The sequence below is a fragment of the Erpetoichthys calabaricus genome, chromosome 10 (assembly GCF_900747795.2).
Source record: "Erpetoichthys calabaricus chromosome 10, fErpCal1.3, whole genome shotgun sequence".
Lineage (NCBI taxonomy): Eukaryota > Metazoa > Chordata > Cladistia > Polypteriformes > Polypteridae > Erpetoichthys > Erpetoichthys calabaricus.
Genome location: NC_041403.2, coordinates 155726795 through 155753239, shown reverse-complemented (window position 1 = coordinate 155753239; position 26445 = coordinate 155726795). Strand labels below are relative to the sequence as shown.

The following is a 26445-nucleotide window of genomic DNA, read 5'->3' as shown; positions in this document are numbered from 1 at the left end:
TGACCCACATATACTAAATAATTATAGGCCTATTTCAAATTTACCGTTTCTCTCTAAAATACTAGAAAAAGTAGTCGCCAGTCAGCTTCAGACACACCTTATGCATTACAATTTATTTCAGAAATTCCAGTCTGGTTTTCGCACTGGTCATAGCACAGAAACGGCACTAACACGGGTTGTAAATGACATTCTGATATCCTCTGATGAAGGAAACTCCACTGTAATTATGTTGTTGGACTTAAGTGCAGAATTTGACACCATCGACCATTCTATTTTACTGCACAGGCTAGAAAATGATGTTGGGCTTACAGGCACCGTGCTCGCTTGGTTTAGTTCTTACTTATCAAATCGATTCCAATATGTACAGAAATGTGCTGACAGTACTCTATCATTATACACAGAAGTTCAATATGGTGTCCCGCAGGGCTCAGTACTGGGACCTTTACTGTTTTCACTTTACATGCATCCACTAGGATCTCTCATTAGGAAACATAATGTTAATTTTCACTCGTATGCAGATGACACCCAGTTATACCTTTCATTTAAATCAGATGAAGTTTCTCCAATGCTGTCTTTAATTAGTTGTGTTAATGAATTAAAGGAGTGAATAAGAACTACTTGTCTTTAAATACAGATAAAACAGAGATGTTAATTGTTGGAGGGAATGATGCTGATCACAACAATATTTTGTCATCATTTAACTCAGTGGGAATCCCAGTCAATTTTACTGAATCAGCCCGCAATCTAGGAGTTATCTTTGACTCTAGCATGTCATTTAAAGCGCATATTACAAAGTTGTCCAAAACATGTTTCTTCCATCTTAAAAATGTTAGGAAATTAAGGCGCTTTTTAAATAAACAGGATTCTGAGAAACTAATTCATGCATTTATCTCTAGTAGGATTGACTACTGCAATGCAGTGTTCACTGGATGTTCAAACTGTTCTTTATACAGCCTCCAGTTAATCCAAAATGCGGCTGCGAGAATTATTACAAGAACAAGAAAACACGAACACATAACTCCAGTTCTTAAATCCTTACACTGGCTCCCGGTTAAGTTTAGGGCAGATTTCAAAATCCTTCTATTAACATATAAAGCACTAAATGGACGAGGTCCGGCTTACTTGTCTGAACTTATCATGACTTACAAAGCTGAGCGCACATTAAGATCTCAAGATCCCGGTCTGCTTATGATTCCAAGGATTAATAAAATAACAGTGGGAGGTCGAGCTTTTAGTTACAGGGCCCCTAAACTGTGGAATGGTCTGCCTGCTACTATAAGAGATGCCCCTTCGGTCTCAGCTTTTAAATCCCGGCTGAAGACTCACAACTTCAGTTTAGCACACCCTGACTAGAGCTGCTGATTAACTGTACAGACTGCATCTCTGTTGTTAGTCATTAGCACTTAAACATAAGTAACATGACAGTTATAATTGTATACTAACCCTCACTTATTCTGTTTTTCTTCTCGGTACTCAAATGTGGCACTTGGTGCCACGGCCCACCTGCCAAGTTGTTTTGTCTGCCTAAGGAAAAGTCATCCCTGATGGAGGATCATAGGAATCGTGGGAAAGAGGGGTCCTTTCATCGGATTGGCTGGCCCAGCACTGTTTCAACCGTGGAATGGCCAAATGGGGGAGGCAGCTTGGAGGATAAGGTCTCCAGGACTCTACACAAATCCAAATCTTATTATGGGATATATCATCTACTGTTAAATTCTGCTCTGTACTTCTAAAATTTATATTTTTTATTTCTTATTATATTGAGGAATTGTTCTGTTCTGTGAACTGCATTGTATTGTATTGACCCCCTTCTTTTGACACCCACTGCACGCCCAACCTACCTGGAAAGGGGTCTCTCTTTGAACTGCCTTTCCCAAGGTTTCTTCCATTTTTTCCCTACAAGGATTTTTTGGGAGTTTTTCCTTGTCTTCTTAGAGAGTCAAGGCTGGGGGGCTGTCAAGAGGCAGGGCCTGTTAAAGCCCATTGCGGCACTTCCTGCGTGATTTTGGGCTATACAAAAATAAACTGTATTGTATTGTATTGTATAGAGGTGTGCATGGCAGTGAAGATTATGAGTGATGGTTGTACCATGGGAGTATCTGACCATAGTCCTGCTTCACTTGTATGGCAGTGATGATTATAGTGAGAGTTGTACCATGGGAACATGTGCCCATAGACCTGCTTCAAACTATTACATGGTGCACCATGGTATCATTGAGGTATGAAAGACACATCCCAGAGTTCTGTGCACCATGATGTATCACAACCAACTTCCATAATGCTGTGAGCACCTGTTGGTGTCAGTAGAGTAACTAATTGTAAGTATCATCACGTCATGCTCCACAAACCTTGAGATTCTGATCACAACATCATCTGCTCTCTGTCTTTATCATAATATATTACTGTATTCCAAACTGCTTTCCTTTTTAGTGATCTTTTCTCAATTTTGTTTCTAATGTATACAGCATTCATTAAAAGGGGATTGAGTCCCAGCATTTGAAATGATGAGTAGCACAGTGCACAGTGAAATAGTATACTTGTTTCACTTTACCAGTTCCACAAAGCGTATGTGCGAGGAGCAAAATGGTTGATACTTTTGATATTCCATTATCTGAATTATGAAGGCAGCAACGAATGGCAACCACTGGAGTACCAAACAAGGGCATATCTTAGAAGTTACTGACAATACATTATATTTTTTCCCTGTATAACTTTGATGTTTTGTTTAAATACATAAAGAGAAAATGAATTTAAAATAGAATTTTCTTTTCAATTTTCTTACCTGTGTGATGATGTGATATCTTGCAGGATTTTCTGAACTTGTATCCAATTGGGCTAAGGTAGAAAATAATGTCACTGTGTAATGGAAATGTCCTAAATCTTTTACTTATGAAATTACAAAGGTCATATACAGCCCGAACATATGAGTCTGTTTCACTGCAAGACAAAAGAATGCATTTTAATATTTTTAAAGCATGACCATCGACTGGATAGATTAAACAATTTACACAGGACTAATACCATTTTCTAATAATCATTAAAAGATATAATTTTTCTAACTGAAGCAAAGGTGTACTGCAGCAAACCATATAGTTGTGGTGAGAGATTTAAAATGACTTAATATCTATGAGTTATTGTGATCTGTAGTAATTTAATATATAAAAAGACTTTCTAGGCTTCAAACAGGGTAACCTGATTAAATCTCACTGTTTTCAGTGAGACACATTGTTTTAAAGCAAACAGATTCAGATGACATGCAAAATTAAATTTGACCTTAATGCACAATGAGATTATAGGCAGTAATCTGTACATTTTAAAATGACCATTGTAAATGGAGGCTTAAAAGGCAAGAAATGAAGTCTAAAGGTTAACTGGGCTTAATGAAGCGTCAATCAAATAACTTAAGCAAAGAAAACTATTGGATGCAATTTCTGTAAATTGTTAATAAAAAGGTGAAGTTAAATACAGTTAATGGAAAAAGATAACACTAATTACTAACAGGTCAAAATTGGTCTGTTAATAGTTAATAAGGGTTAATGCAAGTTAATAATAGTTAGTAATGTCTTAATGCAAGATGATGTAACATCAGCAGGTGTTCTTATTTGATTGGTCAGTTTTTAAGAAAGGGGCTGTTCTAGGGGTATAAATAGCCACATACAGTAGCTCAGCTGCTCATTGAAGCCTTTCATGTGGATGGATGTACAGAAGACCATGCCCTCCTACTCCTCTCAAAACAAACATACAATTGTCAAAGACCCCACTTAAACATTGTAAGACAATTGTGCTGTCCTATAGCTTGGTCAGTTGTTTTGTTTACAGGAGCAGATGAAGCATTTAAAAGCAAGTAAATATAGATTTTCTTTTATATCGTAATGTTCTTGTTTTAATATATTGCTATTAATATATTGTTTTTAGTAGAAATACAATCTTAAAACAACACATTTCCAGGGAGCATGTGTACCCTGCCAGACACAATTCTACACATTAAAGATGGTGAATAAGAAAGAGCATTTGATTGTTTAATCTTCTCTAATTTAGGACTGCAGCAGTGCCTCACACCTATTTTCATTTTTCTTCATGTTTTTTTTTTTAATTTCCCCACTTTCTTACTATTATCTTGTTTACATTTTATTCTCTATTTGTAATTTTCCTCCATTCTCTGTTTCCCCTTTTTCTAATTTTGCAGGGGTTGGGCTCCTAAGGAGCAGCTACCACCTGAGAGGATTGGCCTTGTTTGCTCTTGGCCCCTTTTTTAGTTCTCTATTTGCTCTTTAGCACTTGATAGAGGTGCTCATCATTTAAACATTTGCCCTTTTAATCACTTATCACATCATTGCTCCAATCAAAATACAGTTGTTAAATTAAGTTGTTACAGACCTTTCCAGTTGACAGTTACTTTTGTAACTGAAAGCACATTTCAGTATGATATCAAGCGTCAGGAGGCTTATGTGCTGAAATATTTCCACAGACTCATCAGAACTGGTTGCAATTTTTTCCAGCTTTTTCTGTAAAAACACAAAAAAATACACTTTTTAAAACTAAGGAAACACTTGGCTTTCCAGGCAAGATGCACTACCTTCCCTTACCTAACTGGGAGGCCAGTATAATGAATTATACTGAAGGGAAGAGCAACAGCACTGGCAGAAATGGATGGGAATCACATACCCAGCTGGGATGCAAAAGGGATAAAATAGATGGAGTATCCTGACCGGGATAAGTAATGGACTCCTTCCACATTGGGAAACCACAGAGCATTGTGTCATGTGTGGATTCTGAATTTTTTGAGTTTCATAGCGCTTCTCAAAGTTTTCTTTGAGATGAACAAAAAAAAAAAAAAGTGAGAAACGGTGTCAGTTTAAGGTGAAAGAAAAATTAACAATCCTGGAAAAAGATGATTCAGGAATGAAGAAAAAGGACTTGGTGAAAGCATGGAATTGCGCCTCATCTTTATCTAACATCTCGTTTTTATGCTGTGTTCATATCTGTATTTCTATAACAAAAAGTTACATCTAAGGTCTCATTTTCATTCTGTATTTTCAAACCTGCATTTCTATAAAAAAATTACATCTAACGCCTTGTTTTTATTCTAATCTAATGTCTCATTTTCAAATAAAATATTTTTTACTGTTTAAGAAGCACTGTTTTTTTATACAGGGATTGTCGAGCTTTGGTCAAGGAGTTGCATGAGAGACAGGAAGATGAGTTCAGGTTTTCAAGGAAAATACAGGTACTTTATTACTGTATAGAGAAGACAGGAACAATCTCAAGACTTCATTCAGAATAGGAGCTGTCAGGAACTGTGGCAATATTTTTATGGTTCTGTGAGTTTCATTAGAATGGGATTGCACCTGTATATGTCACAATGGTAGACTAACTCTCCCATGCAGGTTATTCCCCCATATATTGGGTGGCAGTATCCCTTATGGTGAACCCCGGTATGGACACCAAAATGGGAGGTATAGTCTCATGAGACTGTCCTGTTGGGTTCCATGGGGGCAGCCAGGAGGAGCGGTCGGGTAGTGAATGTTTAGGTTCCACCTGACCCGGAAGTGCTTTCCAGAGACACACAAGTGGAACCAGAAGTACTTCTGGGTTGAAGCATAAAAGGAAGCCCTCCAATTCACGCGGAGTCGGGAAAGGAGATGGACAACACTCACATGGTAGGAATGGAAGAGAGGAGACAAAAACAATTGTGCAATTTGAAAAGAAGTAGTGTACCTTTAACAGGCCTAAGAATTACTTGTTTTAAACCTGGGGGACTTGTTTCTGTGGGGCTGTGTCAGCTCTGGATGGGTCACCAGTCCATCACAGAATATACTCACTCAAATTCTGACATTCTCTGTCAATTTACAGTCACTTACCTTACCTGCATCTTTTAAGAAGTGACAGTAAACTTGGGGGAAACCCAGAGAGACATGGCAATAGAAAACTCTACACAGTAAGTGAACAAATCAGGTATTAAACAAAAGTACCTGGTGGTATAAAGCAGCAGGAATATGGATTATGCCACACTGATTACGGTATATACGCTTTTCATCAATCTCTTCATTTTCAAACTTGCTTAATCCAATTCAGGACTGTACAGGAGGAGGAGCTGGAGCATCATAATAATTTAGTATATTTTCTGTAATTTTATTTTGTTACAGATGTCTCAAATCAATATTTTATTATCAAGCACTTCACAAAAACTCCGTAATTAGTAACCTCTGTGACCTGTAAGGGGCATAACCCAAATCCCAGACACAACTTTACAGACACAGGTTCAAATAAATAGCTTTGTTAACTGGATTCTTTCATAAGGCTCTACCACTCTAAACAATCTTTTTCCTTCTCCTGTACTTTTCTACTCTTTCCCAGGCAGGCATTGTCCTCCTTGTCTCCCAACTCCAGTTCACATGTGTAAGAAAGAGCATCCTCATTTATGCTGAACGTGGTAGTATTTATGCTTCCAGTGTCACCCTATTTCACCCAGGAAGCACATCCAGGTCATATGAAACTTCCTCTAATTCTCACAGCTTCCACTGGCAGGTACCAAGAACCCCAGTAGGGACCAATGGGACTATAACTCCCATGAAGCCCTTTGGCTTTCACCAGAGGGATGCTGCCACTTATTGCACTGCAGGAGCACATGGCCCTTGGATGCTGCTTCCCTCCATCCATCCATTACAAAGCCTTCCCGGTTAGGTAAGGAACCATCTAAACCATCCATGCTGGCTGGACTGCCAGACAATCTGCATTCTCTTTGACACTTTGCATTCAATTATTGTCTAATGTGAATAAAAGTTACAATATTCATGTTATTATAATAATTAATAAGAAGCCATGATCCAAACTAAATATACAATAAATTCTTTACGTAATATAGTAAATCTTACCAATAGAACATTTACAGAATCCCCCATTACTTTCACATATGGTTTTAAGATATCATAATGGAATCCAGGTGTCAGGAGTCTTCTATGTTTGAACCATTTGCTGCCATCAGAAACTAGCAAACCTTCACCTGCAAAAATGAAAAAAATAATAAAGACCCAGTGAACAGTGGTAAACAAATATGTGAGTAATGATTTGATTTGAGGTGGCGCAGTGGTAGCGCTGCTGCCTCGCAGTTAGGAGACCTTGGTTCACTTCCCGGGTCCTCCCTGCGTGGAGTTTGCATGTTCTCCCCATGTCTGCGTGGGTTTCCTCCCACAGTCCATAGACATGCAGGTTAGGTGCATTGGCGACTCTAAATTGTCCCTGGTGTGTGGGTGCGTGTGCCTGCCCTGCGGTGGGCTGGCCTCCTGCCCGGGGTTTGTTTCTGCCTTGTGTCCTGTGTTGGCTGAGATTGGCTCCAGTAGACCCTCGTGACCCTGTAGTTAGTTATAATACACTACTGTGGCTGTTCGTTTGTCTGTCCAGGATTTTAAATCACCTGTAGCTCGCAAACCGTTTGAACTATTGACCTGAAATTTGGTACACATATACTACGTGACGTCTACTATCCGCTTTCGGGGTGATGATTGACCTCCAAGGTTATTCCTTTTTTTATTTTATTTTATTGCAGAATCAACTCTCGGCAGCGGCCAGCAGGGCGGCCATACGGCACATGCGTATGGGCGCCGTTCTCATACCCTACCACCTTCTCCGTCACTTCCCCTACCTCTTCATATCTTAAATCATTCTTGAGACAGATTGAAGACTTAAATGCCAGCTTAAGTGAAAAATTAAAGAAAGCGTACTAAGTAATTGCAACACAAACACTGACTTGATCAGTTTTAATGTGAAAAGATGCCGACGAAAGAAGAGAAGAAGCAGGCCGCTAGGGTGGAGAAAAGAAGAGCTGCTCAGGAAGTGGCAAGTGCATCAACCTCTGAGCAAACGAATGGTAAATGTACAGAGAAAGAGGATGAAGACTAGGAATGCTCAAGTCAAGTGTATTCGTGCAGCGCGCCATTACTGGTATACAATATTCTATGAGAGATCATGCCTGCATACACGCTGCATAGAGTAAATGCATGAAGAAAGATGTTGTAGTACTGACTGAATATTTGTGGCCACAGGTAAATCAAAACCTAAACTGATCTTTCTTCCCATAATCACATCCTTTAATCTTGGTATACAAATTATTGCAATTCTTGGGGGAGCATTAGCGACATCCTAAAACCAAAAGAAACTATATTTTATTAAACACCGAATGATGGAGTCGAACAAAATATATAGATATGAAATAAACAAAACTGTAGTCCCCCAAGGCCTACCAAAAACACAGTTATGGTCCCTTATCTATCCAAAGGGTAGCTGGTTCAGTTTCTCACTGAAGAACTGGAAAAATCACATTCTTTCCTTTCTTTAAATCTACACTGGCATTGCCACTAACTCTGTTCCCAACTCTAAACTCTCAGAACAAAGGACAAAAGGCCCCTTTAAACCGAGTTCTAGAAGCACTTCCAGGTTCAGCCTCAACTCATAAAACTCCATGAGCCACCCCACTGGAGCTGTCCCCGGAGACTCCACGTAACCCTGGCATCCTGGCCACATAATTTTAAAAAGAACAGGCAACCCCGTGTCAACAGCAACTGGCTGCTAACATCTGTCAGCATGAAAGACTGAATTGAACTCTCAATCCACCAGTAACCCTTCACCATATGCCCAGGTGGTGTTACCAGTGACATGCTATCTGAGATGCCAAACATACTGTAATTCACTCCACGGATTGACACTCCTTTCTAGCAAATATCCACTAATTAAGCATCCATCCATTTTTCCATTTTCCAATTCTGCTTATGGTCGTGACAAAGTGGGAGCCTATTCTAGCTAGCATCAGGCGGAAGGCAGTAACAATCCCTGAAGAGATTGCCAGTCTATGGTAGGGTTTGCAATTTAAACTTATTAGTATATAAATGTGATGTACATGAATAAGTGTAAATGTAAGACTGTAAAACCAGTGCCCATCCATTTCCCAAACCCACTGTTTTCACTAAAGCATTGACACTAAATGGAGCCTTGTAATGACAGCACCATATTCAAGGAATTACTTAGATCTGGAAGTGATGTGCTAGGCACATTCATACAAACACCTACAACTACCTGTAAGGTGGTCTACTATCTATTTATCTAACCATCTATTTAAAGAAACAAACTTCTATTTGATACAGTACATTTGTATAGTAAAAGCCACCCTAAGACACTTTGCAGGAACAATATTTTTTAAGCTGATAAAAACGGTTTAACTTTTTGTATATGCACTCTTACAGAACAGTTTAAGTGCCTTGTTCCAGGTCCCATAGTTCATACGAGGCAGGTTTAGCACCCAGTGCCACTGCCAGTTCACCACAGTGACAGTTTACAGTAGTATTATCAAATAAACTAAGGACATGCCTTGGAATGTGTGAGAATGCACATGTACATGTCTCAAATCAAATAGGGACCCAAGTGTTGGGAGGCTCTCTTGTTGATTACTTTGTCACTGTGCTGTGAGCATAAGAAAAACAGCAATGAATTCACTATAATAACAGGTCAGCATGATTACAACATATTTGGAACTGTTCTCTCACAGCACCGTGAATTTGGAGATGATGCTTGGCTTAGACCCCTTTTGTATAGTGTTAATGTTTATTCCATGCCTGTATGGTATCATGCATCTGTGACGTTGGGTCATCTTCTACACTCGACTAAGATAAGCAATAAAATTCTGGAATAAGAAAGGGTGATGTCAGTAGCAGTATCTTCTCTTTCACGTGCAGGCCCGAGAAGATGCCCAGTGAGGGCACCCAAGCCTGGCTGTGATACCCAGAGTTGGCCCTACCCCTTCTGGACGGGATGCCATAAACCTGGATGGCCCTGGATGGTGGCATCTCACTCATAACCAGGAGTAAAGACAGAACAAGATCTTGTGTGAAATCCAGGAAAGGAAAAAAGAAAGACAGAGCACTGTGTGGGCTGATTTTGGTCAGATGTATTTCCAGTTTTTGTTCTTTATACAATTTCTTGTATTAAGAATTTGTTAGTTTTCACATACCCCTCGGGGTCAGAGCCCAGGGTCAGCCATTCTACAGCGCCCCTGGAGCAATTATAGGTTAAGGGTCTTGCTCAAGGGCCCAGCAGAGTAGGATCTCTTTTGGCAGTGACACGGATTCAAACCGGCAACCTTCTGGATACCAGCACAGATCCTTAGCCTCAGAGCCACCACTTCACCCCAACTGTACTGCTGTGCATGCTTTTAGCCCCTTTTTAATTACTTATTAAACAGGACTACCAGGCTACCTGCTGCGGTGCTCTCGTCTATCTGCCATCAACAGTGGATTGTCCCAATTCAGGGACTTCAGTGTTGGATTAAACTGGTGTCACTAAAGTTGGCATAATGTGGGTGAGTTTTGGTGTCTCCTACCATTGGCTGACTTTCTGAGAGTGTTAGTCTTTTGCTTAACATTGTCACGATATAACCCACCTCCCTATGACCGTGTATTGAAGTTGAAAAATTCAGAAACTAGAGAAACAAACATTAAAGCAAATAATTATTTTCTTCTTATTATTATATTTTAGAGATACATTTAACCAAATGCTGTAAAATAAGTGTATATACTGTATGTGTGATAGCTTTGTATTAAGTGTGTGGTATAATCTATTCTTGCATTTGCCTTGAGAGTTGTCGTAGTGATCTGCGCCTGCACATGGTGAGGGGCGCAGAGCAAAAACAAAGTGGCTTGTACTGTTGAATTGTATTTCTGAGGTGGCCATGATAGATTGGCCATCGAGCTCTGTGAAGAAGATTACTTGCATTCTGCTTTGTGTGTTGCATTTACCCCATCTTTTGACACTCACTGCACACCCAACCTCTGAGTTACCTTTAACAATATTTCTTCCATTCCCCCCCCCCCCAAGTTTTTTTTCTCATCTTCTTAGAGAGTCAAGGCTGGGGGGCTTTCATAAACAAGGCCTGTTAAATTCCATTGAGGCATTCTTTGTGCGATTTAGGGCTATACAAGAAATAAATAATTGTTGTTGTTACTGTTGAGCATTCTGATCTCATGAGGTAAGATTGAGCTGTACAGCATAATATAAAATATGACCTACTTACCAATAACTAAGTGGTGATAATTTAAAATAAAAATATAGAGAAAGACAATTAAAAAGAACTTACCAATCCATGGGATCAGAAATGTGTATGAAACACCATCTTTTGGTTCTGCAAAAGGCAAAAATAAACTATTATTTTTCAGTATATAGTTTCCAACATAGTTTGAAACTATATTTTAAATAAACAAATTAAGAAAAATAAATAAATACAGTCTCATGACATTCATTTAAAAAAAAAAAACCTATACTTTAGTCCTCAAGACCAGGATTTTTTAAATCGTGGGTCACACTGGTTGCCGTAATTGGGCCGCGAGTTACTGTTGTATTTAATGAAAATGGGTGGCAGATGGTTTACAAAGTAGGTAGCAATTAAGCAACTGACATTGCTCTGATGATTGTCCCTGAGGGCGGCACGGTGGCGCAGTGGTAGCGCTGCTGCCTCACAGTTAGGAGACCCGGGTTCGCTACCAGGGTCCTCCCTGCATGAAGTTTGCATGTTCTCCCCGTGTCTGCGTGGGTTTCCTCCTTGTGCTCCGGTTTCCTCCCACAGTCCAAAGACATGCAGGTTTGGTGGATTGGCGATTCTAAATTGGCCCTAGTGTGTGTGCTTGGTGTGTCCTGCAGTGGGCTGGTGCTCTGCCCAGGATTGGTTTCCTGCCTTGCACCCTGTGCTGGACTGGGATTGGCTCCAGCAGACCCCCGTGACCCTGTAGTTAGGATAATGGATGGATGGATTATCCTTGATGATCCTTCATGTTTCTCCAATGGGACCTCCCCTTCCCCCTGGTCTGACGATTGAACATGATTTTCAAAAAGGGACCCCCATCTAAGACTGGGTCAGGATTGGAAAAGATTAGGTCATGAAAATAAGAAAACCTGCTCTAGACAAATAGTAGATAATTGCTGGGATATTAGGTGCTTCTTATTGGATCTTTTATTAAGAAAAGACATATTTAAACATTTACATTTATATATCCCACCTTTTATGACCAATATCAAAAATTATGATTTTTTTATTATAAAAATAGAGTTATATTAAATATTGTTTGGAGACACCAGAAAGACAAGGCAGGAAAAGTCAGTTTCACTATAAAGCAAATAACAAAACAAAACTGACAACTCATTACCTTGGTAAAAAGTCTGGAAAATCATAAACCAAACAAGAGCCGATCATAGCAAAATGCAAAATAAATAAAATAAATAAAAAAAAAAACAATAAGCCAAACAGCAAATAATCTGGAAGCCACAAAATGGTGAAAATGATAACATCACTGACAAGAGGTTATAAATAAATAAAGATAAAATTATTTATTATACATTATGAAACATGAAGCAAATAAAAGGCAAGGTCTATTTGAGGATGTTGTTTGAATGTCAATAAATCTACTATTCTCACAATTAATTTTAAGATGAAATTGTGAAACAGATGCAAAACATTTTTTAAATATTAAAGATTCTAAGGTAAAAATGGAATTTTGTAACATTGCCACGAGGAAGGATTCTATTGTTTTTCCTTTGAATATCTATTAACAGTACATTTATGTTTACATTTAAAAATCAATTTAAGTTGGCACTAGGTACTTACAGAAACTTTCAAATATTTTCAAAATATAAAAATGCTTTGATAGTCACCGTTCAAGGTTAGGTGATATTCTTCAAGGAATTCTCTAGATATTGAGAAACTTTGCAGCTAATCAAGGTATAGCTGGAAGGTTTAAAGTGATTGTGTCTTCAGTTTTTAAACACCTGATGGAAAGAGTGACCCATCTATTAAGATCTAGCTTGGTTAGCATCTCATACCTTCAGGAATGGATACTTGAGTAAACCACCTGCATATGCTCTCCCTCTGCCAAAAAGAAACCTCCACTACGGCATGTTGTTCTACAATGGTGGAGCATCCATATAGATGCTCCGGAGCATCCATGTTTATTTGGCCTTGGTTTCAATTAGACTAATGGCAGAACGCTGCGCTGTGCTTGTTCAAACTACCTATACATCATCATGAATGTACTGTGTCAGCTTCTATCTGTTGCCGCATACTTTTCAAATTGCCTTTACTTTTTGATCTGCTCTTGCATTTGTGGTGGTTTACTGTCCGTGAGGATGGAAACTTAAATGTTTTGCTTGTCCTGCAAAAATAAACAAATCATAATTAAGAGGGTGGATACTTGAATCTTGGATTTCGGGTTAGACATTTAGTAAATAACTTCTTGTTTTTGCCATGGTAGAAATACTTAGTATTTACATTTTCTTGGTTCTTACCTTTGAAACTTGTTTCTTGAAAAATGTCTTTCAGATCTTTCTCTTAGGTTTATGTTATTTAACGTGACTAAGCATTTTCTATAATTTTGAGTACGTCTCTCCAGTTTTGATGTCACTACATTGGTTACCTGTGTCATTTAGAATTGACTTTAAAATACTGCTTATGGTTTACAAAGCCTTAAATAATCTCGCTCCATCATATATTGTGGAATGCCCGTCACCTTACAACTCCAAGTCGTAACCTTAGATCTTCAAATGAGTGTCTGCTCACTATTCCAAGAGCTAAACGTAAAAGAAGTGGTGAGGAAGCCTTCAGTTGTTATGCACCCAAAATCTGGAATAGCTTCCCAAATAGGAATCCACCAGGCTAATACGGTGGAGCACTTTAAAAAACTGTTAAAAGCACATTACTTTAACATGGCTTTCTCATAGCTTCATTTTTGTTTAATCCTGATGCTCCTTATATTCAATTAATTATCATTATCATTCATGGTACGGCTTTAATCCGTACTAACCCCTACTTTCTCTTCTGTTCTTTTTTTAGTTTTCTGTGGTGGTGAACTGCACCACCACCACCAGATCAAAGTACCGTGATATCCCTGCATTGATGGATTGAAGTCCAGAAGTCCACATGACCGTCATCATCAAGTTCTTCCATGTGAACCCTGAATACAATGAGGAGTAATTGAGGTCATTTATGTGAGGTAGAATGCCTAGACGGGGCTGGGTGGTCTTGTGGCCTTGGAACCCATGCAGATTTAATTTTTTTTCTCCAGCCATCTGGAGTTTTTCTTTTGTTTTTTTTTTTTGTCCTCCCTGGCCATCGGACCTTACTTTTATTCTATCTTAATTAGTGTTCCCTAATTTTATTTTCTCATTTATTTTGTCTTTCTTCTCATTCTTCAACATGTAAAGCACTTTGAGTGACATCATTTGTATGAAAATGTGCTATAGAAATAAAGGTTGTTGTTGTTGTTGTTTTGCCCTGTGTTTAGCAGTATTATGAAGTAGATGTTAGTTTGTTTATAAAGTATACTGCTGCAAGAATATCTTGTGAACCTTTTAGAATCAACCAGAGGTTTCCATTAATTGCTCCTAAAAGTGGGATCTTCTACTGTGATAATTGACAACTTCTGCAAAATCTAATTAGAGCTAGGTGATCCAATCAGTGAGCTGTGGGTTGGAGTTGCCCTACTCTATTAAAAAAATACACACGAGGTTAGGCTTTTGACAGACTCTGGTCTTCTCATGAAACATCTGTTCAAGTGAACCATGAAATATCAGAGGACCCTCAGGAAAAGAAGAACTGTAAAGAAGCATAAAGCCATAAAAGGCTGCAACATCATTTTTAAAATACTGGTTATTCATCAATACAGTGCAATACTGCTGTAGCTCACTGATGTCCTGCAATGATCACGGGATGAATGTAGTGCTGAAAGGGGTGAAAAAGTACTCTAAAGTGACCGCAAAGGTTCTGCAGAAATAGCTTGAAATCACCAGCATTTCTGTTCATGTGTCCACTATAAGAAAACCCTTAAAGATCTTCATAGAAGGAAACCATGGAGAAAAACAGTGTTCCCCAAAATAAATACTGCTGCATTTCTAAAGTTGGTAAAATACTACTCAGATGTTCCACAAAGCCTTGGAGACAATGTTTTATGGATACACAAGACAAATGTTGAACTATTTTTTAATTATGTTTGAGAGGAAACAAACAAGTGAAGTACACCAACATCACATCATCCAAAATGGTGGAGAAAGCATGATGGTATGGGGTAGCTTTGTGGACTCAGAGCACAGTCAGCTTGTGGTCAAAGAAAGGATAATGATTACAAGGTTTTATCAAGAGATTTTATAGGAGAATGTCAGGGTAGTACACTGTAAACTGAAGTTTAATAGATGCTAGGTGGTGTGACAGACTATGACACATGAAGTATATCAAGAGTGACATAAGCAGGAGAAAATGTTCTGGAATAGACGAGTCCAAGCCTTAACCCAATAGGGATGCTATCACCTAACCTAAAGAGATCTGTTCACACAAGTAATTCTGGAAATATCAATGATATGAAATAGTTTCATAAAGAGGAATACTCTAAAATTCATTGTGGAAGTCTGAGTAGCAGAAAACTTTTAGTGGAGTTTGTTGCTGCTCAAGGAGAGTCTGCCAGTTACTAAATGCCGGAGTTCACAGACTTTTACAAGCCTGGACTGTGAATATTTAAATGATGTATTCATTATTAGGAAGAAGAAATACAACAGTTTGTGCGTTATTAGTTTAAGCAGATGTATTAGTCAGTTATTGTGTCTTAGCTGAAGATTACAGCACATTTTATGAGTAACCTTAACACAGAAAATCAGGTAATTCCATTAAGGTCATACACTTTATCTTGTAACTGCATGTTTTTAATTAGTTACCTGAAATTTATTTTGTTTAATTAATTCTTTACAAATACCCCTTCTGTTATTTTAATTCTCTTCTTCTTCAAATAAATAAATGGCATGTCTTAATCTTTATTTTTATTTGTACTTGGATGGGCCTTTATGGTTTGCCTTTGTGCTCTGAAAAATAAAAATCATAGCACATCCTACCATTCATTAACATGAAGAGTGCAGTCAGACTTTACTCCATTGCATTTACGGTAAAATGAACTTGCATCAAGCATAAAAAGCTTTGAAATATTCACAGCAGATACCTTGATTACCTAAACTAAATCGATAAGTAAAAGACAATTGCACATTAAATAATGCTTATTATGAGATCAATTTCACATTATATGAGTTCTAGTTGGAGGGAATGTCAGACTTATATATCTAGAAATCGCCAAGTATGACATGTTAGTTGACTCTGTGATGACTTTCTAGCCCAGTTTCACATTTTGAAAGTATCGTGTGCTCACTCCTTTCTGATAGCCAATTAGGTGTTGCCTGATGGAGCGAGCCACTGCCCGTGCAACAATTTTACAGGTACAGGAAGTTCAGCTGAAATCTCAGCCCCTTTTTGTTTTTAGGTGTATTCGCAAATAACTCACTGTAACAGATGGCTGGGATGCCCCGGAAGTGGAAGGGTGGGGGAAGGCAGCTTTTTTAGGGCACTACCTCACCCAAGACACTAGATGGCAGCTTCCCTGCTTTACAGCGGTGCCCCGGATTCCCACAAAGAATCATGGTACTTGTAGTTTGGTATCTCAGCCCTGTTGGGTGCTGTGGGTGCTACCAGGTGGTGCTGTGAATGAACCAGGGGACATGAGCTATCCGCCTGACCCAGAAGTGCTGGCTGGCCATGTGGGTGGAAGAGCAGAAGCACTTCCGGGTTGGACAATATATAAACGACCACCTTAAGCACAGTCAGCGAGCCAGAGTTGGGTCGAAGGTGGACAAAGCTTGCTGGGAGGTATGGAGGAGAAAAAGAAAGAGTAAGAGACAAAGAGAATAATTCTGGGCAGTGTTGCTTATTTATTGGTGACTGTGTTGGTGGAAAGCACTGTGAAGGAAGAAAAAAAGAATAAAACAAATTCTTGGTGCCTTTAACTTGTGTCCTCAACATCTGTCTGTTGGGTTTGAGGAGCAACAGTGCCCTCTAGTGTCCACAATGTGAAACTCCTATTGAGAAAGCCCATGTCTGTTAGTATGCCCGCATGAAACAGCTAGGCCTCATATGGTCCAATAATGTGGAGATGTCCATCCATCCATTATCCAACCCGCTTTATCCTAACTACAGGGTCATGGGGGTCTGCTGGGGCCAATCCCAGCCAACACTGGGCGCACGGCAGGAAACAAACCCCGGGCAGGGTGCCAGCCCACTGCATGGCACACACACACACCCACACACCAAGCACACACTAGGGACAATTTAGAATCGCCAATGCACCTGCAGGTCTTTGGACTGTGGGAGGAAACCGGAGTACCCGGAGGAAACCTATGCAGACACGGGGAGAACATGTAAACTCCATGCAGGGAGGACCCGGGAAGCGAACCCAGGTCTCCTACCTGCGAGGCAGCAGTGCTACCACTGCGCCACCATGCCGCCCAATGTGGAGATGTGGTACACTTATTTTTCAAAGAAATTTGTTGGGACAGTTCAATTTTTGTTCATATATCTCGAACGGATCGAGCTGTATGAAGTTTTGAAATTTCAAAAACCTCCCATTGAAAAGCCTTGGAGAATTTCCACTCTTTAAACAGAGAAACGTTCTGTGCGACTTTAAGTAGTAATTAGTTTACTTTTTCAATTTTACCTTGAGAGCAGTTGCTTGAACAAGTATATTTTGTATAATTTTCCTTTTTTACTCAGACAGCTGCTTGGATGCCCAATGCAAGTAAATCAAACGCCATGTAAATGCCATCACACAGCAGTTCCCTTCTCCTGATTCTTTAGGAAAGTGTAGAGTACAACAGAGTAATTGTAATAGAGTACAAAAAAAGTCGAACGAAAATGCCAAAGCCAAAATCATAATCAACGTCAAATAGCATTGCAAAGTCCTTAGACATGTTTGTTTTATAAATCCCTGAGTAGTTTGTTAACCTCTACCTGTTGTTTAAAGACCACTCCGTTCAAAGGCCAAATTGAAGTGTTAATTTCCTCTTTCCATTTTATCATTCAGGCACCATGACTCTCTGTCTATCTCTCCCTCTCTTAGTAATGCAATAACGTACTTAGCAACTCAACTAGTTATCAGACTATTTGTGTTCTACCCCGAAAGAAAAATAGGCAGAGGAAAACAAAAGAAACAAGTAGTTGAGGTGAGCTACAGCATGAGTGATCCCCACTGCTTTTTTTAAACCCTACGAAAATGATCACCAAAAGAACATACATTATTGGACAACAAACAAATTTTTAAAGTTGACAGCCTTGTAACAATTTGTATTGTACTTTAAAAATAACTATTACTAGCTAGTTAATACAGTACCTCTCTGGAAAGCTGCTCAGCAAGAACATCTTGCAATGTGAGATTACAGAATTCACAAGATACCCGACAACTAACCTGAATGCACTAAAAAAGAAACTCACAGGGATTTAGTGGCTGATCTGAAACCAGGGTGACTGTATGTGCTTTGCAAGATATTCTAGAATTGCAATTTAAGAGGATGTGTCACCTCTGTCATAGTTTACTTGACAGCTAATGAATCACAGTTAAGTCATTTTTATATTAAGCAACAATTTACATTACAAAAACACCACAACATCAGCCATGCTAATTCAGCCTGACAGCAGATGAATGGGTGATTTATTATTTACTACATCTAGACAGGACTATTAATTGCTTGTACATTAACTGACTGAAAAGGCATGCTACTGGTCCATGGTAGCGTTGCTACTTTTTAATGTAAATCAGTGCAACTTGGGTTCTGTGGCTGTAGACATAACTAAAGACCTGGGCAGCAGAGAGATGTTCAGTGTGGATGCACGCTGATTACTTAATTGGTCAGCTGTTCCACATCGGCACTCTGAGGATTGCAATTACGATGCCAAGAAGGAGAATAAAAAGAGAAAAACTAAAAGAACAAAACCAAGAGAGAAGGCAATCGTTATGATGAGGAAAGGTCAAACGTGGAGGACGAGTTGAGCAGCACTGGACTGGTTGAAAATCACTACTTTCAAAAGCTCGATTGGCGAGGTGCTCAGTGTGGGGCTGTGTTTTTTCATACTGAAAATAAAAGCCATGTTGCCAAGATGGAAATGTTCAGCTTATTCTATATGAACCACCAATTTTTGAAAACTGGAGATCTGCATGTTTCCTGTTATGTATATATTGCTATCACACTGCCACCTTCTAAGAATAAAACCACCTGCTCTGCATACTATGAAACTGCACAGAGCTTTTTCACAACAGTATAAAGTACATTTAATACAGTGGACATGAGATTTCTGACCCATAAATCAAACTGAAATATTTTCAAACTCTATACATAACATAATTACACTCTCCACTAGTAGGTAAAACAACGGAAAAAGATTCTTTATAATGCATGCAAGTAATATATTGTGTTATATATTTTTGTAACACCTTGGCATTGGGTATAAGATTTTACAAAGTAACATACCTGTTGTAGCAAGAATGGTCTTAGCATAATCAGGATGACAAATGTGGAGGTAGGGTAGAAAAGGTCCAAACCATAATGGGAAGGCATAGCGATACATTTTTCCCCAAGCAGAGCCTATGTCCAGATCTGTTCCATCCTGTTTAAACTTTTGTCCACAAGATTTAAACAAAGACACAAAAAAAATCAAAAGATCAAATTCAGCACATCACAGAAGAGTAGAATTGGAGTCAGAATTGTCAGGACAGCACCTCAAGTTAAAGGATGACCGAAAGGACAATGATGCACCGTCCTCAAAGGGCAAAACACAAACAAAAATGTGTGCATTAATTCTAAGCATACCAGGAAAACTATAACTTAAAAGGATTTTCAAAAGCTCACAGTCCAATTCTAGAAAAAAACAGTACAGGACAGAGCATGTTAGTACATTGCAGGGTCCACACATGCTTGGGGGTCTGTTTAGACTCGCCAATTGCCTTAAAATGCACCACTTTATGAATGTGGGAGAAAAACCAGATAAGCTGACAAAGTAAAAAGGGTTATGTGCGGTTACATTGTTCTCATTTCATATCTTCATGAGCGCTACATGATTATTAGTTATGTTCTGATATGTAAAATTGTGTAACTGAAGGAAGGTCTACTTTTTCACATGCAGAATAATTTTATTATTTGTTTCTTTGTGTTTTTTAGTGAACATAATTAGGTCTATAATATTCATGATGTGGTGGCAAGGGGGCACACTGCTGCCTTGCAGTAAGGAGACCAGGGTTCACATCCCGGTTCCTTCCTGCCTAAAGCTTTGCATGTTCTCGTTTTGTTTTCATGGGCTTCCTCCAGATGTCCACTGTCCAAAGACATACAGGTTAGGTGAATTGGGAATGCTAAATTGGCCCGTGTGTGTCTGTATCTGTATGTTCACCCTGTGATGGACTAGCACCCTGTCCAGTGATTGTTCCTGCCTTGTGTCCTATGCCAGCCGAGATAGTCCCCAGCCCACCCCTGTGACCCTAGTCTGTATTAAGCAGATTAGAAAATTACATGATATGATATTCAAGATACAGTGAGGTGCCTGCACTTTAATATATAATACTATTAGTCATTTCTTCTATTACCAGAATGCTGCCCAAATCAAGACTCGCGTTCTTAGATCCGCAGATCAGCTGCTTCTAACCGTTCCCAAGGCACGTTTCAAAGCTCGTGGTGAAAGGGCTTTCTCCGTCGGTGCACCCAGGCTCTGGAACTCCCTATCCTTAGTGGTTAGGCAAGCCACTTCAGTTGCCACATTTAAATTACGCTTAAAAACGCACTTCTTCACATTGGCTTTTAATTCTTAACTTGTTTCATTTTCTACTTGTTTTTCGCTATTTTCTCTATTTTATTGGGTCCTCTGACCTGTTTTTAGTTTCTTAGTTCAACTTCTCTCTTAATGTTTGTTTTTAATATTTTGTTTTCAGTCCTGTTTGTTTTAACTGTACAGCGCTTTGGTCGGTTGTAATGCTGTGTTTTTAAGCGCTCAACAAATAAATATGGTATGGTATGGTATGTAAGACTTTTGGTTCAACCCTCTCCACTTCACTCTAGGACAGTGCACTTACACGGTGTTCATATTTCCTTTTTTTGTCTTCAAATTAAAATATAGAAGTAGACCTATGCATTACCCAGTTTTAAATATCTTTTATGAGCAGAATTCAAGCCAGCTTAACCATACCATCACTCTTACAATTAACTTCTGAATTTCACAATATAAAATTTTGCTGATTTATAGACCACAAGCTTTAAAATCCAGTACTGACGTACTAAAAGGCGTTCAATTGCAATGTTTTCTTGGAAACCGTTACTGATTTTCACATGTTAAAAGAACAAGGACTCCGACCTTGGACTTTCTTCACTAGATAACAAACCAAAAAAAACACAAATCAGGTGCAAGTGCAATTATTCCACTGACTCTGAAATAAAGGATGTTACATGGTTTCCAAACTATATGTTTGTTACTCTTTTAGTAGTAGTCTGCGGTGGGCTGGCACCCTGCCCGGGGTTTGTTCCTGCCTTGTGCCCTGTGCTGGCTGGGATTGGCTCCAGCAAACCCCTGTGACCCAGTAGTTAGGATATAGCGGGTTGGAGAATGACTGACTGACTGACTTTAGTAGTAGGAGGTTGTACCGTGTGTGGCAGATGACCAAGGATCCTGCCCCACCGGGATGCCTGGAAGAAAGACGGACCAGGAGAGGGGCACTATCTTTCCCTGGGCGCAAGAGGACAGCCCCCCCCTCTGGATTTCATCAGGGCCATGGAAATGGGAAGCTGAAACCTGTGGGGACCAGTGGCCACCACCACCAGGGGGCACCTGGACGGTCCTAAAGCCCTGGAGGACAGCACTTCCGCCACACCAGGAAGTGCTGCCTGGAGTGTTTCCGGGTACAAGGGCAGCACTTCCACCACACTAGGAATTGCTGCCGGAAGACCATCACCGAGCACCTGGAGCACATCCGGGGTGTGATAAAAGGGGCTGCCTCACTCCCTTCGAGGAGCCGGAGTCGGGAGGGAGAAGACAGAGCTTGCGAGAGAGGAGTGGAGGCGGCCGAAGAGAGGAAAAGGACTGAGTTAGTGTGGTGTTTTCCGCACTGTCATTGGCTTTGTGTTGTTGTGTCACAAAATAAACCGTGTGTGTTGTGGACATCTGGTGTCATGTCTGTCTGTGGCCGGGCTATCTTTTACACGTGCTAGCCATTATTGGCTAACTGAACATATTACAGATATGATTTCCTTTGTGGAAAATGTATAAATTCTTTACATTGTTACTATTTTAGATAAAATGCATTAAGCACTTTAACATCAGTGTACAATAGAGAAAAATATCTAGAGACAGATATCCTTGTTACTTGAAAACATTACAAACTGGGCACTGCCATTTTCTAGCTTTTTTCCATGGCTATGGCCTTGTTGTTCATGGTAAGGCATCTGTTGTTAGTCATGGGATTTATTACGTTGAGGCACTGGACATACTTGCTCCTCCACTATATAAGATGGCAGCCGACTAAAATCTGTATGTGATTTTCGGATACAATTCAAAACTTGGAGTGAATTGGGTAGATTTAGACAAGGATAAAGCATTAGGCAAGTTTAGATTGGTTTGTTTTGTTTATGCCAATTTTGTTTTAAGCTTCATGTTAGTAACTTTCACAGTTAGTTCTCTCATATTTATTTTGGCACTGAACTCAGCCTAAACCTGGATAGTTCTTTTAGGATTCCCCTTTAGCATAGTCTTCATTTTGTGGTCATTTTGACCTCGTTCGAGACTTTGGACTTGGTATTTTCCATTTTGGTCTCAATGATAACCCCGATAATTGTTTCTTTATACAAGCTGCTTTATGGGCTGTTACATGACATTGATGTGTTTCAACTGTGTGGAGCATGACAGTCACATCCCAAGGTTCCCCTTCTGCAATATGGCATTGCTTTTAATAGCTGACGTTTCATCAATTATCTTTATCTCACTACTAGTTGTGTTCAGAATTGTATTTACGCTCATCTACATTCTCCTTTTCAAAGAAAGTCACAACAGCTTAAGGGTCACCATTTAAAGAAAATAAATGTGGCTAGGCAATTTTCTTAGAAGGAGTTTTGTTTAGAGAGTCAATGTCACCATAGACCATTTACGCTTAAGACAACACATAACTAGCAATCATCCAGAAATTCCGGGTTGGCACCTGCTGTTACATATAACATTTGCAAATAAAATGTGACCAACCTAGCAGCAGTTTACCATTTTCTGTACACAATCCGCTAAACTCTGTTGTAATAACTCCTTAAGTAGATAGAGAGATAGAGAGATAATTAATCCCCAAGGGAAAATTCACATACTCCAGCACCAGCATACTGATAAAAACAATCTATATATATAATTCACTAAGCCGGAAGACAAGTAGCCACCCATGGAAAGCACGCCGGAAGGGGCGTGGATTCACTAAGCCGCCGACAAGTAAGCCACCCATGGCACACGCAGGAAGGAACCACACCCACCAACTCTAAGACCATTGGATTACAACGACAACTCGCAGAGCCATGCCCACCAACTCGGATGCGTCGACTGGGAAAAAACGCCGTCATTTATCTTCATCTGGGCTACAGTACACATGCACCTCTGAGCCACGTTGACTTTTCGCTTACGACGCATGACCGCATGCACCATAGCAAACTGTTTTACACGCTACATGCAGCAATTTGTTTCTGCGACAAACATGTGTCTTCATAGATGGTCCTGCAGGAACACGGAAAACGTTTCCCGCCCACCAAAGCAGGACCATGTAAAAAGAGGCATGTTTGTTGCGGATGTGAATTGCTGAATGGGGCGTCTAAAACAGTTAATAGGCTGCAACAAAATTATGAAAGTACGGGCGCATTTTTTCACACAAGCTGTGTGTGTGTGTGGGTGGATTGGTGTTAGTTAGTTAATTAGTTCCTCGAAGGATTTCAACATTTAATATGCACAAGCGGTAACACTGCAAAAGCAGCCCAAACCAGAAAAGACGGCTGGCAAAAAGTGGCCGACAAATTAAACGCGTGTGCATTGTACTTACTGAAAGCAGCGTTATGGATTTTACAAATGTTAATTTTTTTCCCTCTGCTTAAAAAACATTTAAAAAGTGGCGTGATTATGCAGCGTATACTACGCCGTGGCTTGGTATGCAGCGTTTATAACAGTTTGTTTGTCGCGGATAATTTGCCTTTTACTATATAAACACGTGTGCATTGTACTTACTGAAAGCAGTGTTACGGATTTTGCAAATGTTCATCATATATAATCCACCAAGTCGTCTGACCGTGCGGGCGCATTTTTTCACACAAGCTGTGTGTGTGTGTGGGTGGGTTGGTGTTAGTTAGTTAATTAGTTCCTCGAAGGATTTCAACATTTAATATGCACAAGCGGGGTTGGTGTTAGTTAGTTAATTAGTTCCTCGAAGGATTTCAGCATTTAATCATCATCATATATAATCCACCAAGTCGTCCAACCGTGTGATACAAATGACAGAGCACCGCCCAAGAACTCGAACCACTAGAGAGACACGCCCACCAACTCTAAAGCACCAACTCTAATACGCCTGCCCGCCTGACTGTTACCAGCATTGACCGCAATGTGCTGGAGTGTAAAACCATCACAACTATCAGACACTGTCTATATCTAAGAAGATATATAGATACTCATTATTCATCCGGCATGCGTCCATCCACGCTCTCAAGGCATTCACAGTGCCTGCTCATGTGCTCGAACACAACAACTCGCCACACACAAATCTTGCTTTATTTGACTCAACATAGGAAACCTCACCCTGCCCGGACACGGAGAGGATTGACAGATTGATAGCTCTTTCTCGAATTGTTCCCCACGAACGAGGAATACCCACTGAGTGCGGGTCATACGCTCCCTCTGAATACGTCCCTGCCCTGTGTACGCTCCCCACCCCCCTCCTACTACCGTGGTCGGGTGACTTGGTGGATTATATATAGAAAAGCAGCCGAAACCGCAAAGAACAATGAAAGGACAACGTGGCTCAGAGGTGCACAGACGACAGCGAGTCAGGTGAGGAGTTGGGGGCAGCAAGTCTTTGATAGGCTGCAACAAAATGATGAAAGAACCGGCGCATTTTATTCACACAAGCTGGGTGGGTGGGTGTTAGTTAATTAGTTACTCGAAGGATTTCAAGATTTAATACGCACAAGCGGTAACACTGCAAAATAAGCCCAAACCTGAAAAGACGGCTGGCAAAAAGTGGCCGACAAATTAAACGCGTGTGCATTGTACTTACTGAATGCACCGTTACGGATTTTGAAAATGTTCACTTTTTTCATTCAAAGCGCTATCCACACAGGGAGGAACCGGGAAGTGAACCCAAAATCTTCCACAGTCTCCTTACTGTTAACCAGCAACACTACCACTGCGCTACAAGGCAGAAAATGCAGTTAAAGAATGCACCGGGCTCAATTTTATTTTCACTTCTGTTTGGACAACTGTGTCGTTCAGGAAGTGTTCACCCATCAATACATAATTATGCGGCGTATGCTACGCCGGGGGTTGGCTAGTATTAATTAAAGAGTGATAAAAATGCAATGCAAGTTAAAAAATGCAAGGTGGAAAGTGCAAGGCAGGTATAACAGTCAATAACCTATATAGAGCAGCTTGGAGTCTTCAAGAAAAGTCCGACAATCTCTGTGTGACCAGATACACATAGCCTACCTCCTTTGACAGAATGGAAAAAGCCACTCCTGCAAGGTTACTACCATGGCAGGCACCCAGTGCTGGACTTTTATATACAAGACACACAAATTAATAGACTAATTCTCTAAAATGATGCTCTTATATTACATTATTCCATTTCTCATTCAACTTATCTGTTCCACAATTTTATCACATTAGTTACAATAGGTCATACTGTTTTATATGACTGTTGATTTGTAAGAAACAGAGTTGTATACAACTTAGGTTTATAGGAATTTTATTTTTATGAATTGTCACACATGTGCACATGGGAGGCAGCTAGCAGGACCAAAAGAAGGTAATTCCACGCCAAGCTACAGGGTAGCAGGGTGCAGTAGACCTTTCTCTTTTATCTCTGCAGACCAGACACTGGAAATTCTGCCTGATTTCGAAGACGTCACTTTCGGTTCCAGGCCCAATGATGTCACTTTCCTTTTCCAGGCCCTGACAACGTCACTTTCCGTTTCCAGGGGCAGATGACGTCACGTCTGGTTCTGGCCCCCCACCGAGGACGTCACTTCTAGTTCAGCCCTCAAGGATTTCACTTCCACCAACCTGCTTTAAAAGCCAAACAATCTCCACTTGTATTCAGTTCTGTCTTGGACTCAATTCTGTACACAACTCTGCTTCATATTTGCTTTTTGCAGCCAGGAATTAAGTATGTGGGTGGCTGCCCTAAACCTTTTCTCGTGCGTCAAAGCTGTTCATTTCAACGAATATTTAATAAATTGCAGAAAACTACACATGCAGAAAACTACACCTTTATTCACACAGGTTGAAACTGTGAAAAGTAAAATAATAAAGCACAATACCTAAACAAGGAATGTCCAACA

The 26445-nt window shown here is 39.9% G+C and overlaps 1 protein-coding gene across 1 annotated transcript in view; it reads right to left on the bottom strand.

Annotated features, from left to right (window-relative positions):
• LOC114659583 (cytochrome P450 4A6-like) overlaps window positions 1-26445 on the bottom strand; it is a 59882-nt gene that overhangs the window by 25127 nt on the left and 8310 nt on the right. Inside the window, exons 2-6 of the mRNA XM_028812151.2 lie at window positions 19363-19507; window positions 11123-11167; window positions 6876-7003; window positions 4378-4505; window positions 2783-2937 (exon numbers count right to left, since the gene is read on the bottom strand). Of these exons, the coding sequence (XP_028667984.1) occupies window positions 2783-2937; window positions 4378-4505; window positions 6876-7003; window positions 11123-11167; window positions 19363-19507 (601 nt within the window). The remainder of the gene's footprint in view (window positions 1-2782; window positions 2938-4377; window positions 4506-6875; window positions 7004-11122; window positions 11168-19362; window positions 19508-26445) is intronic.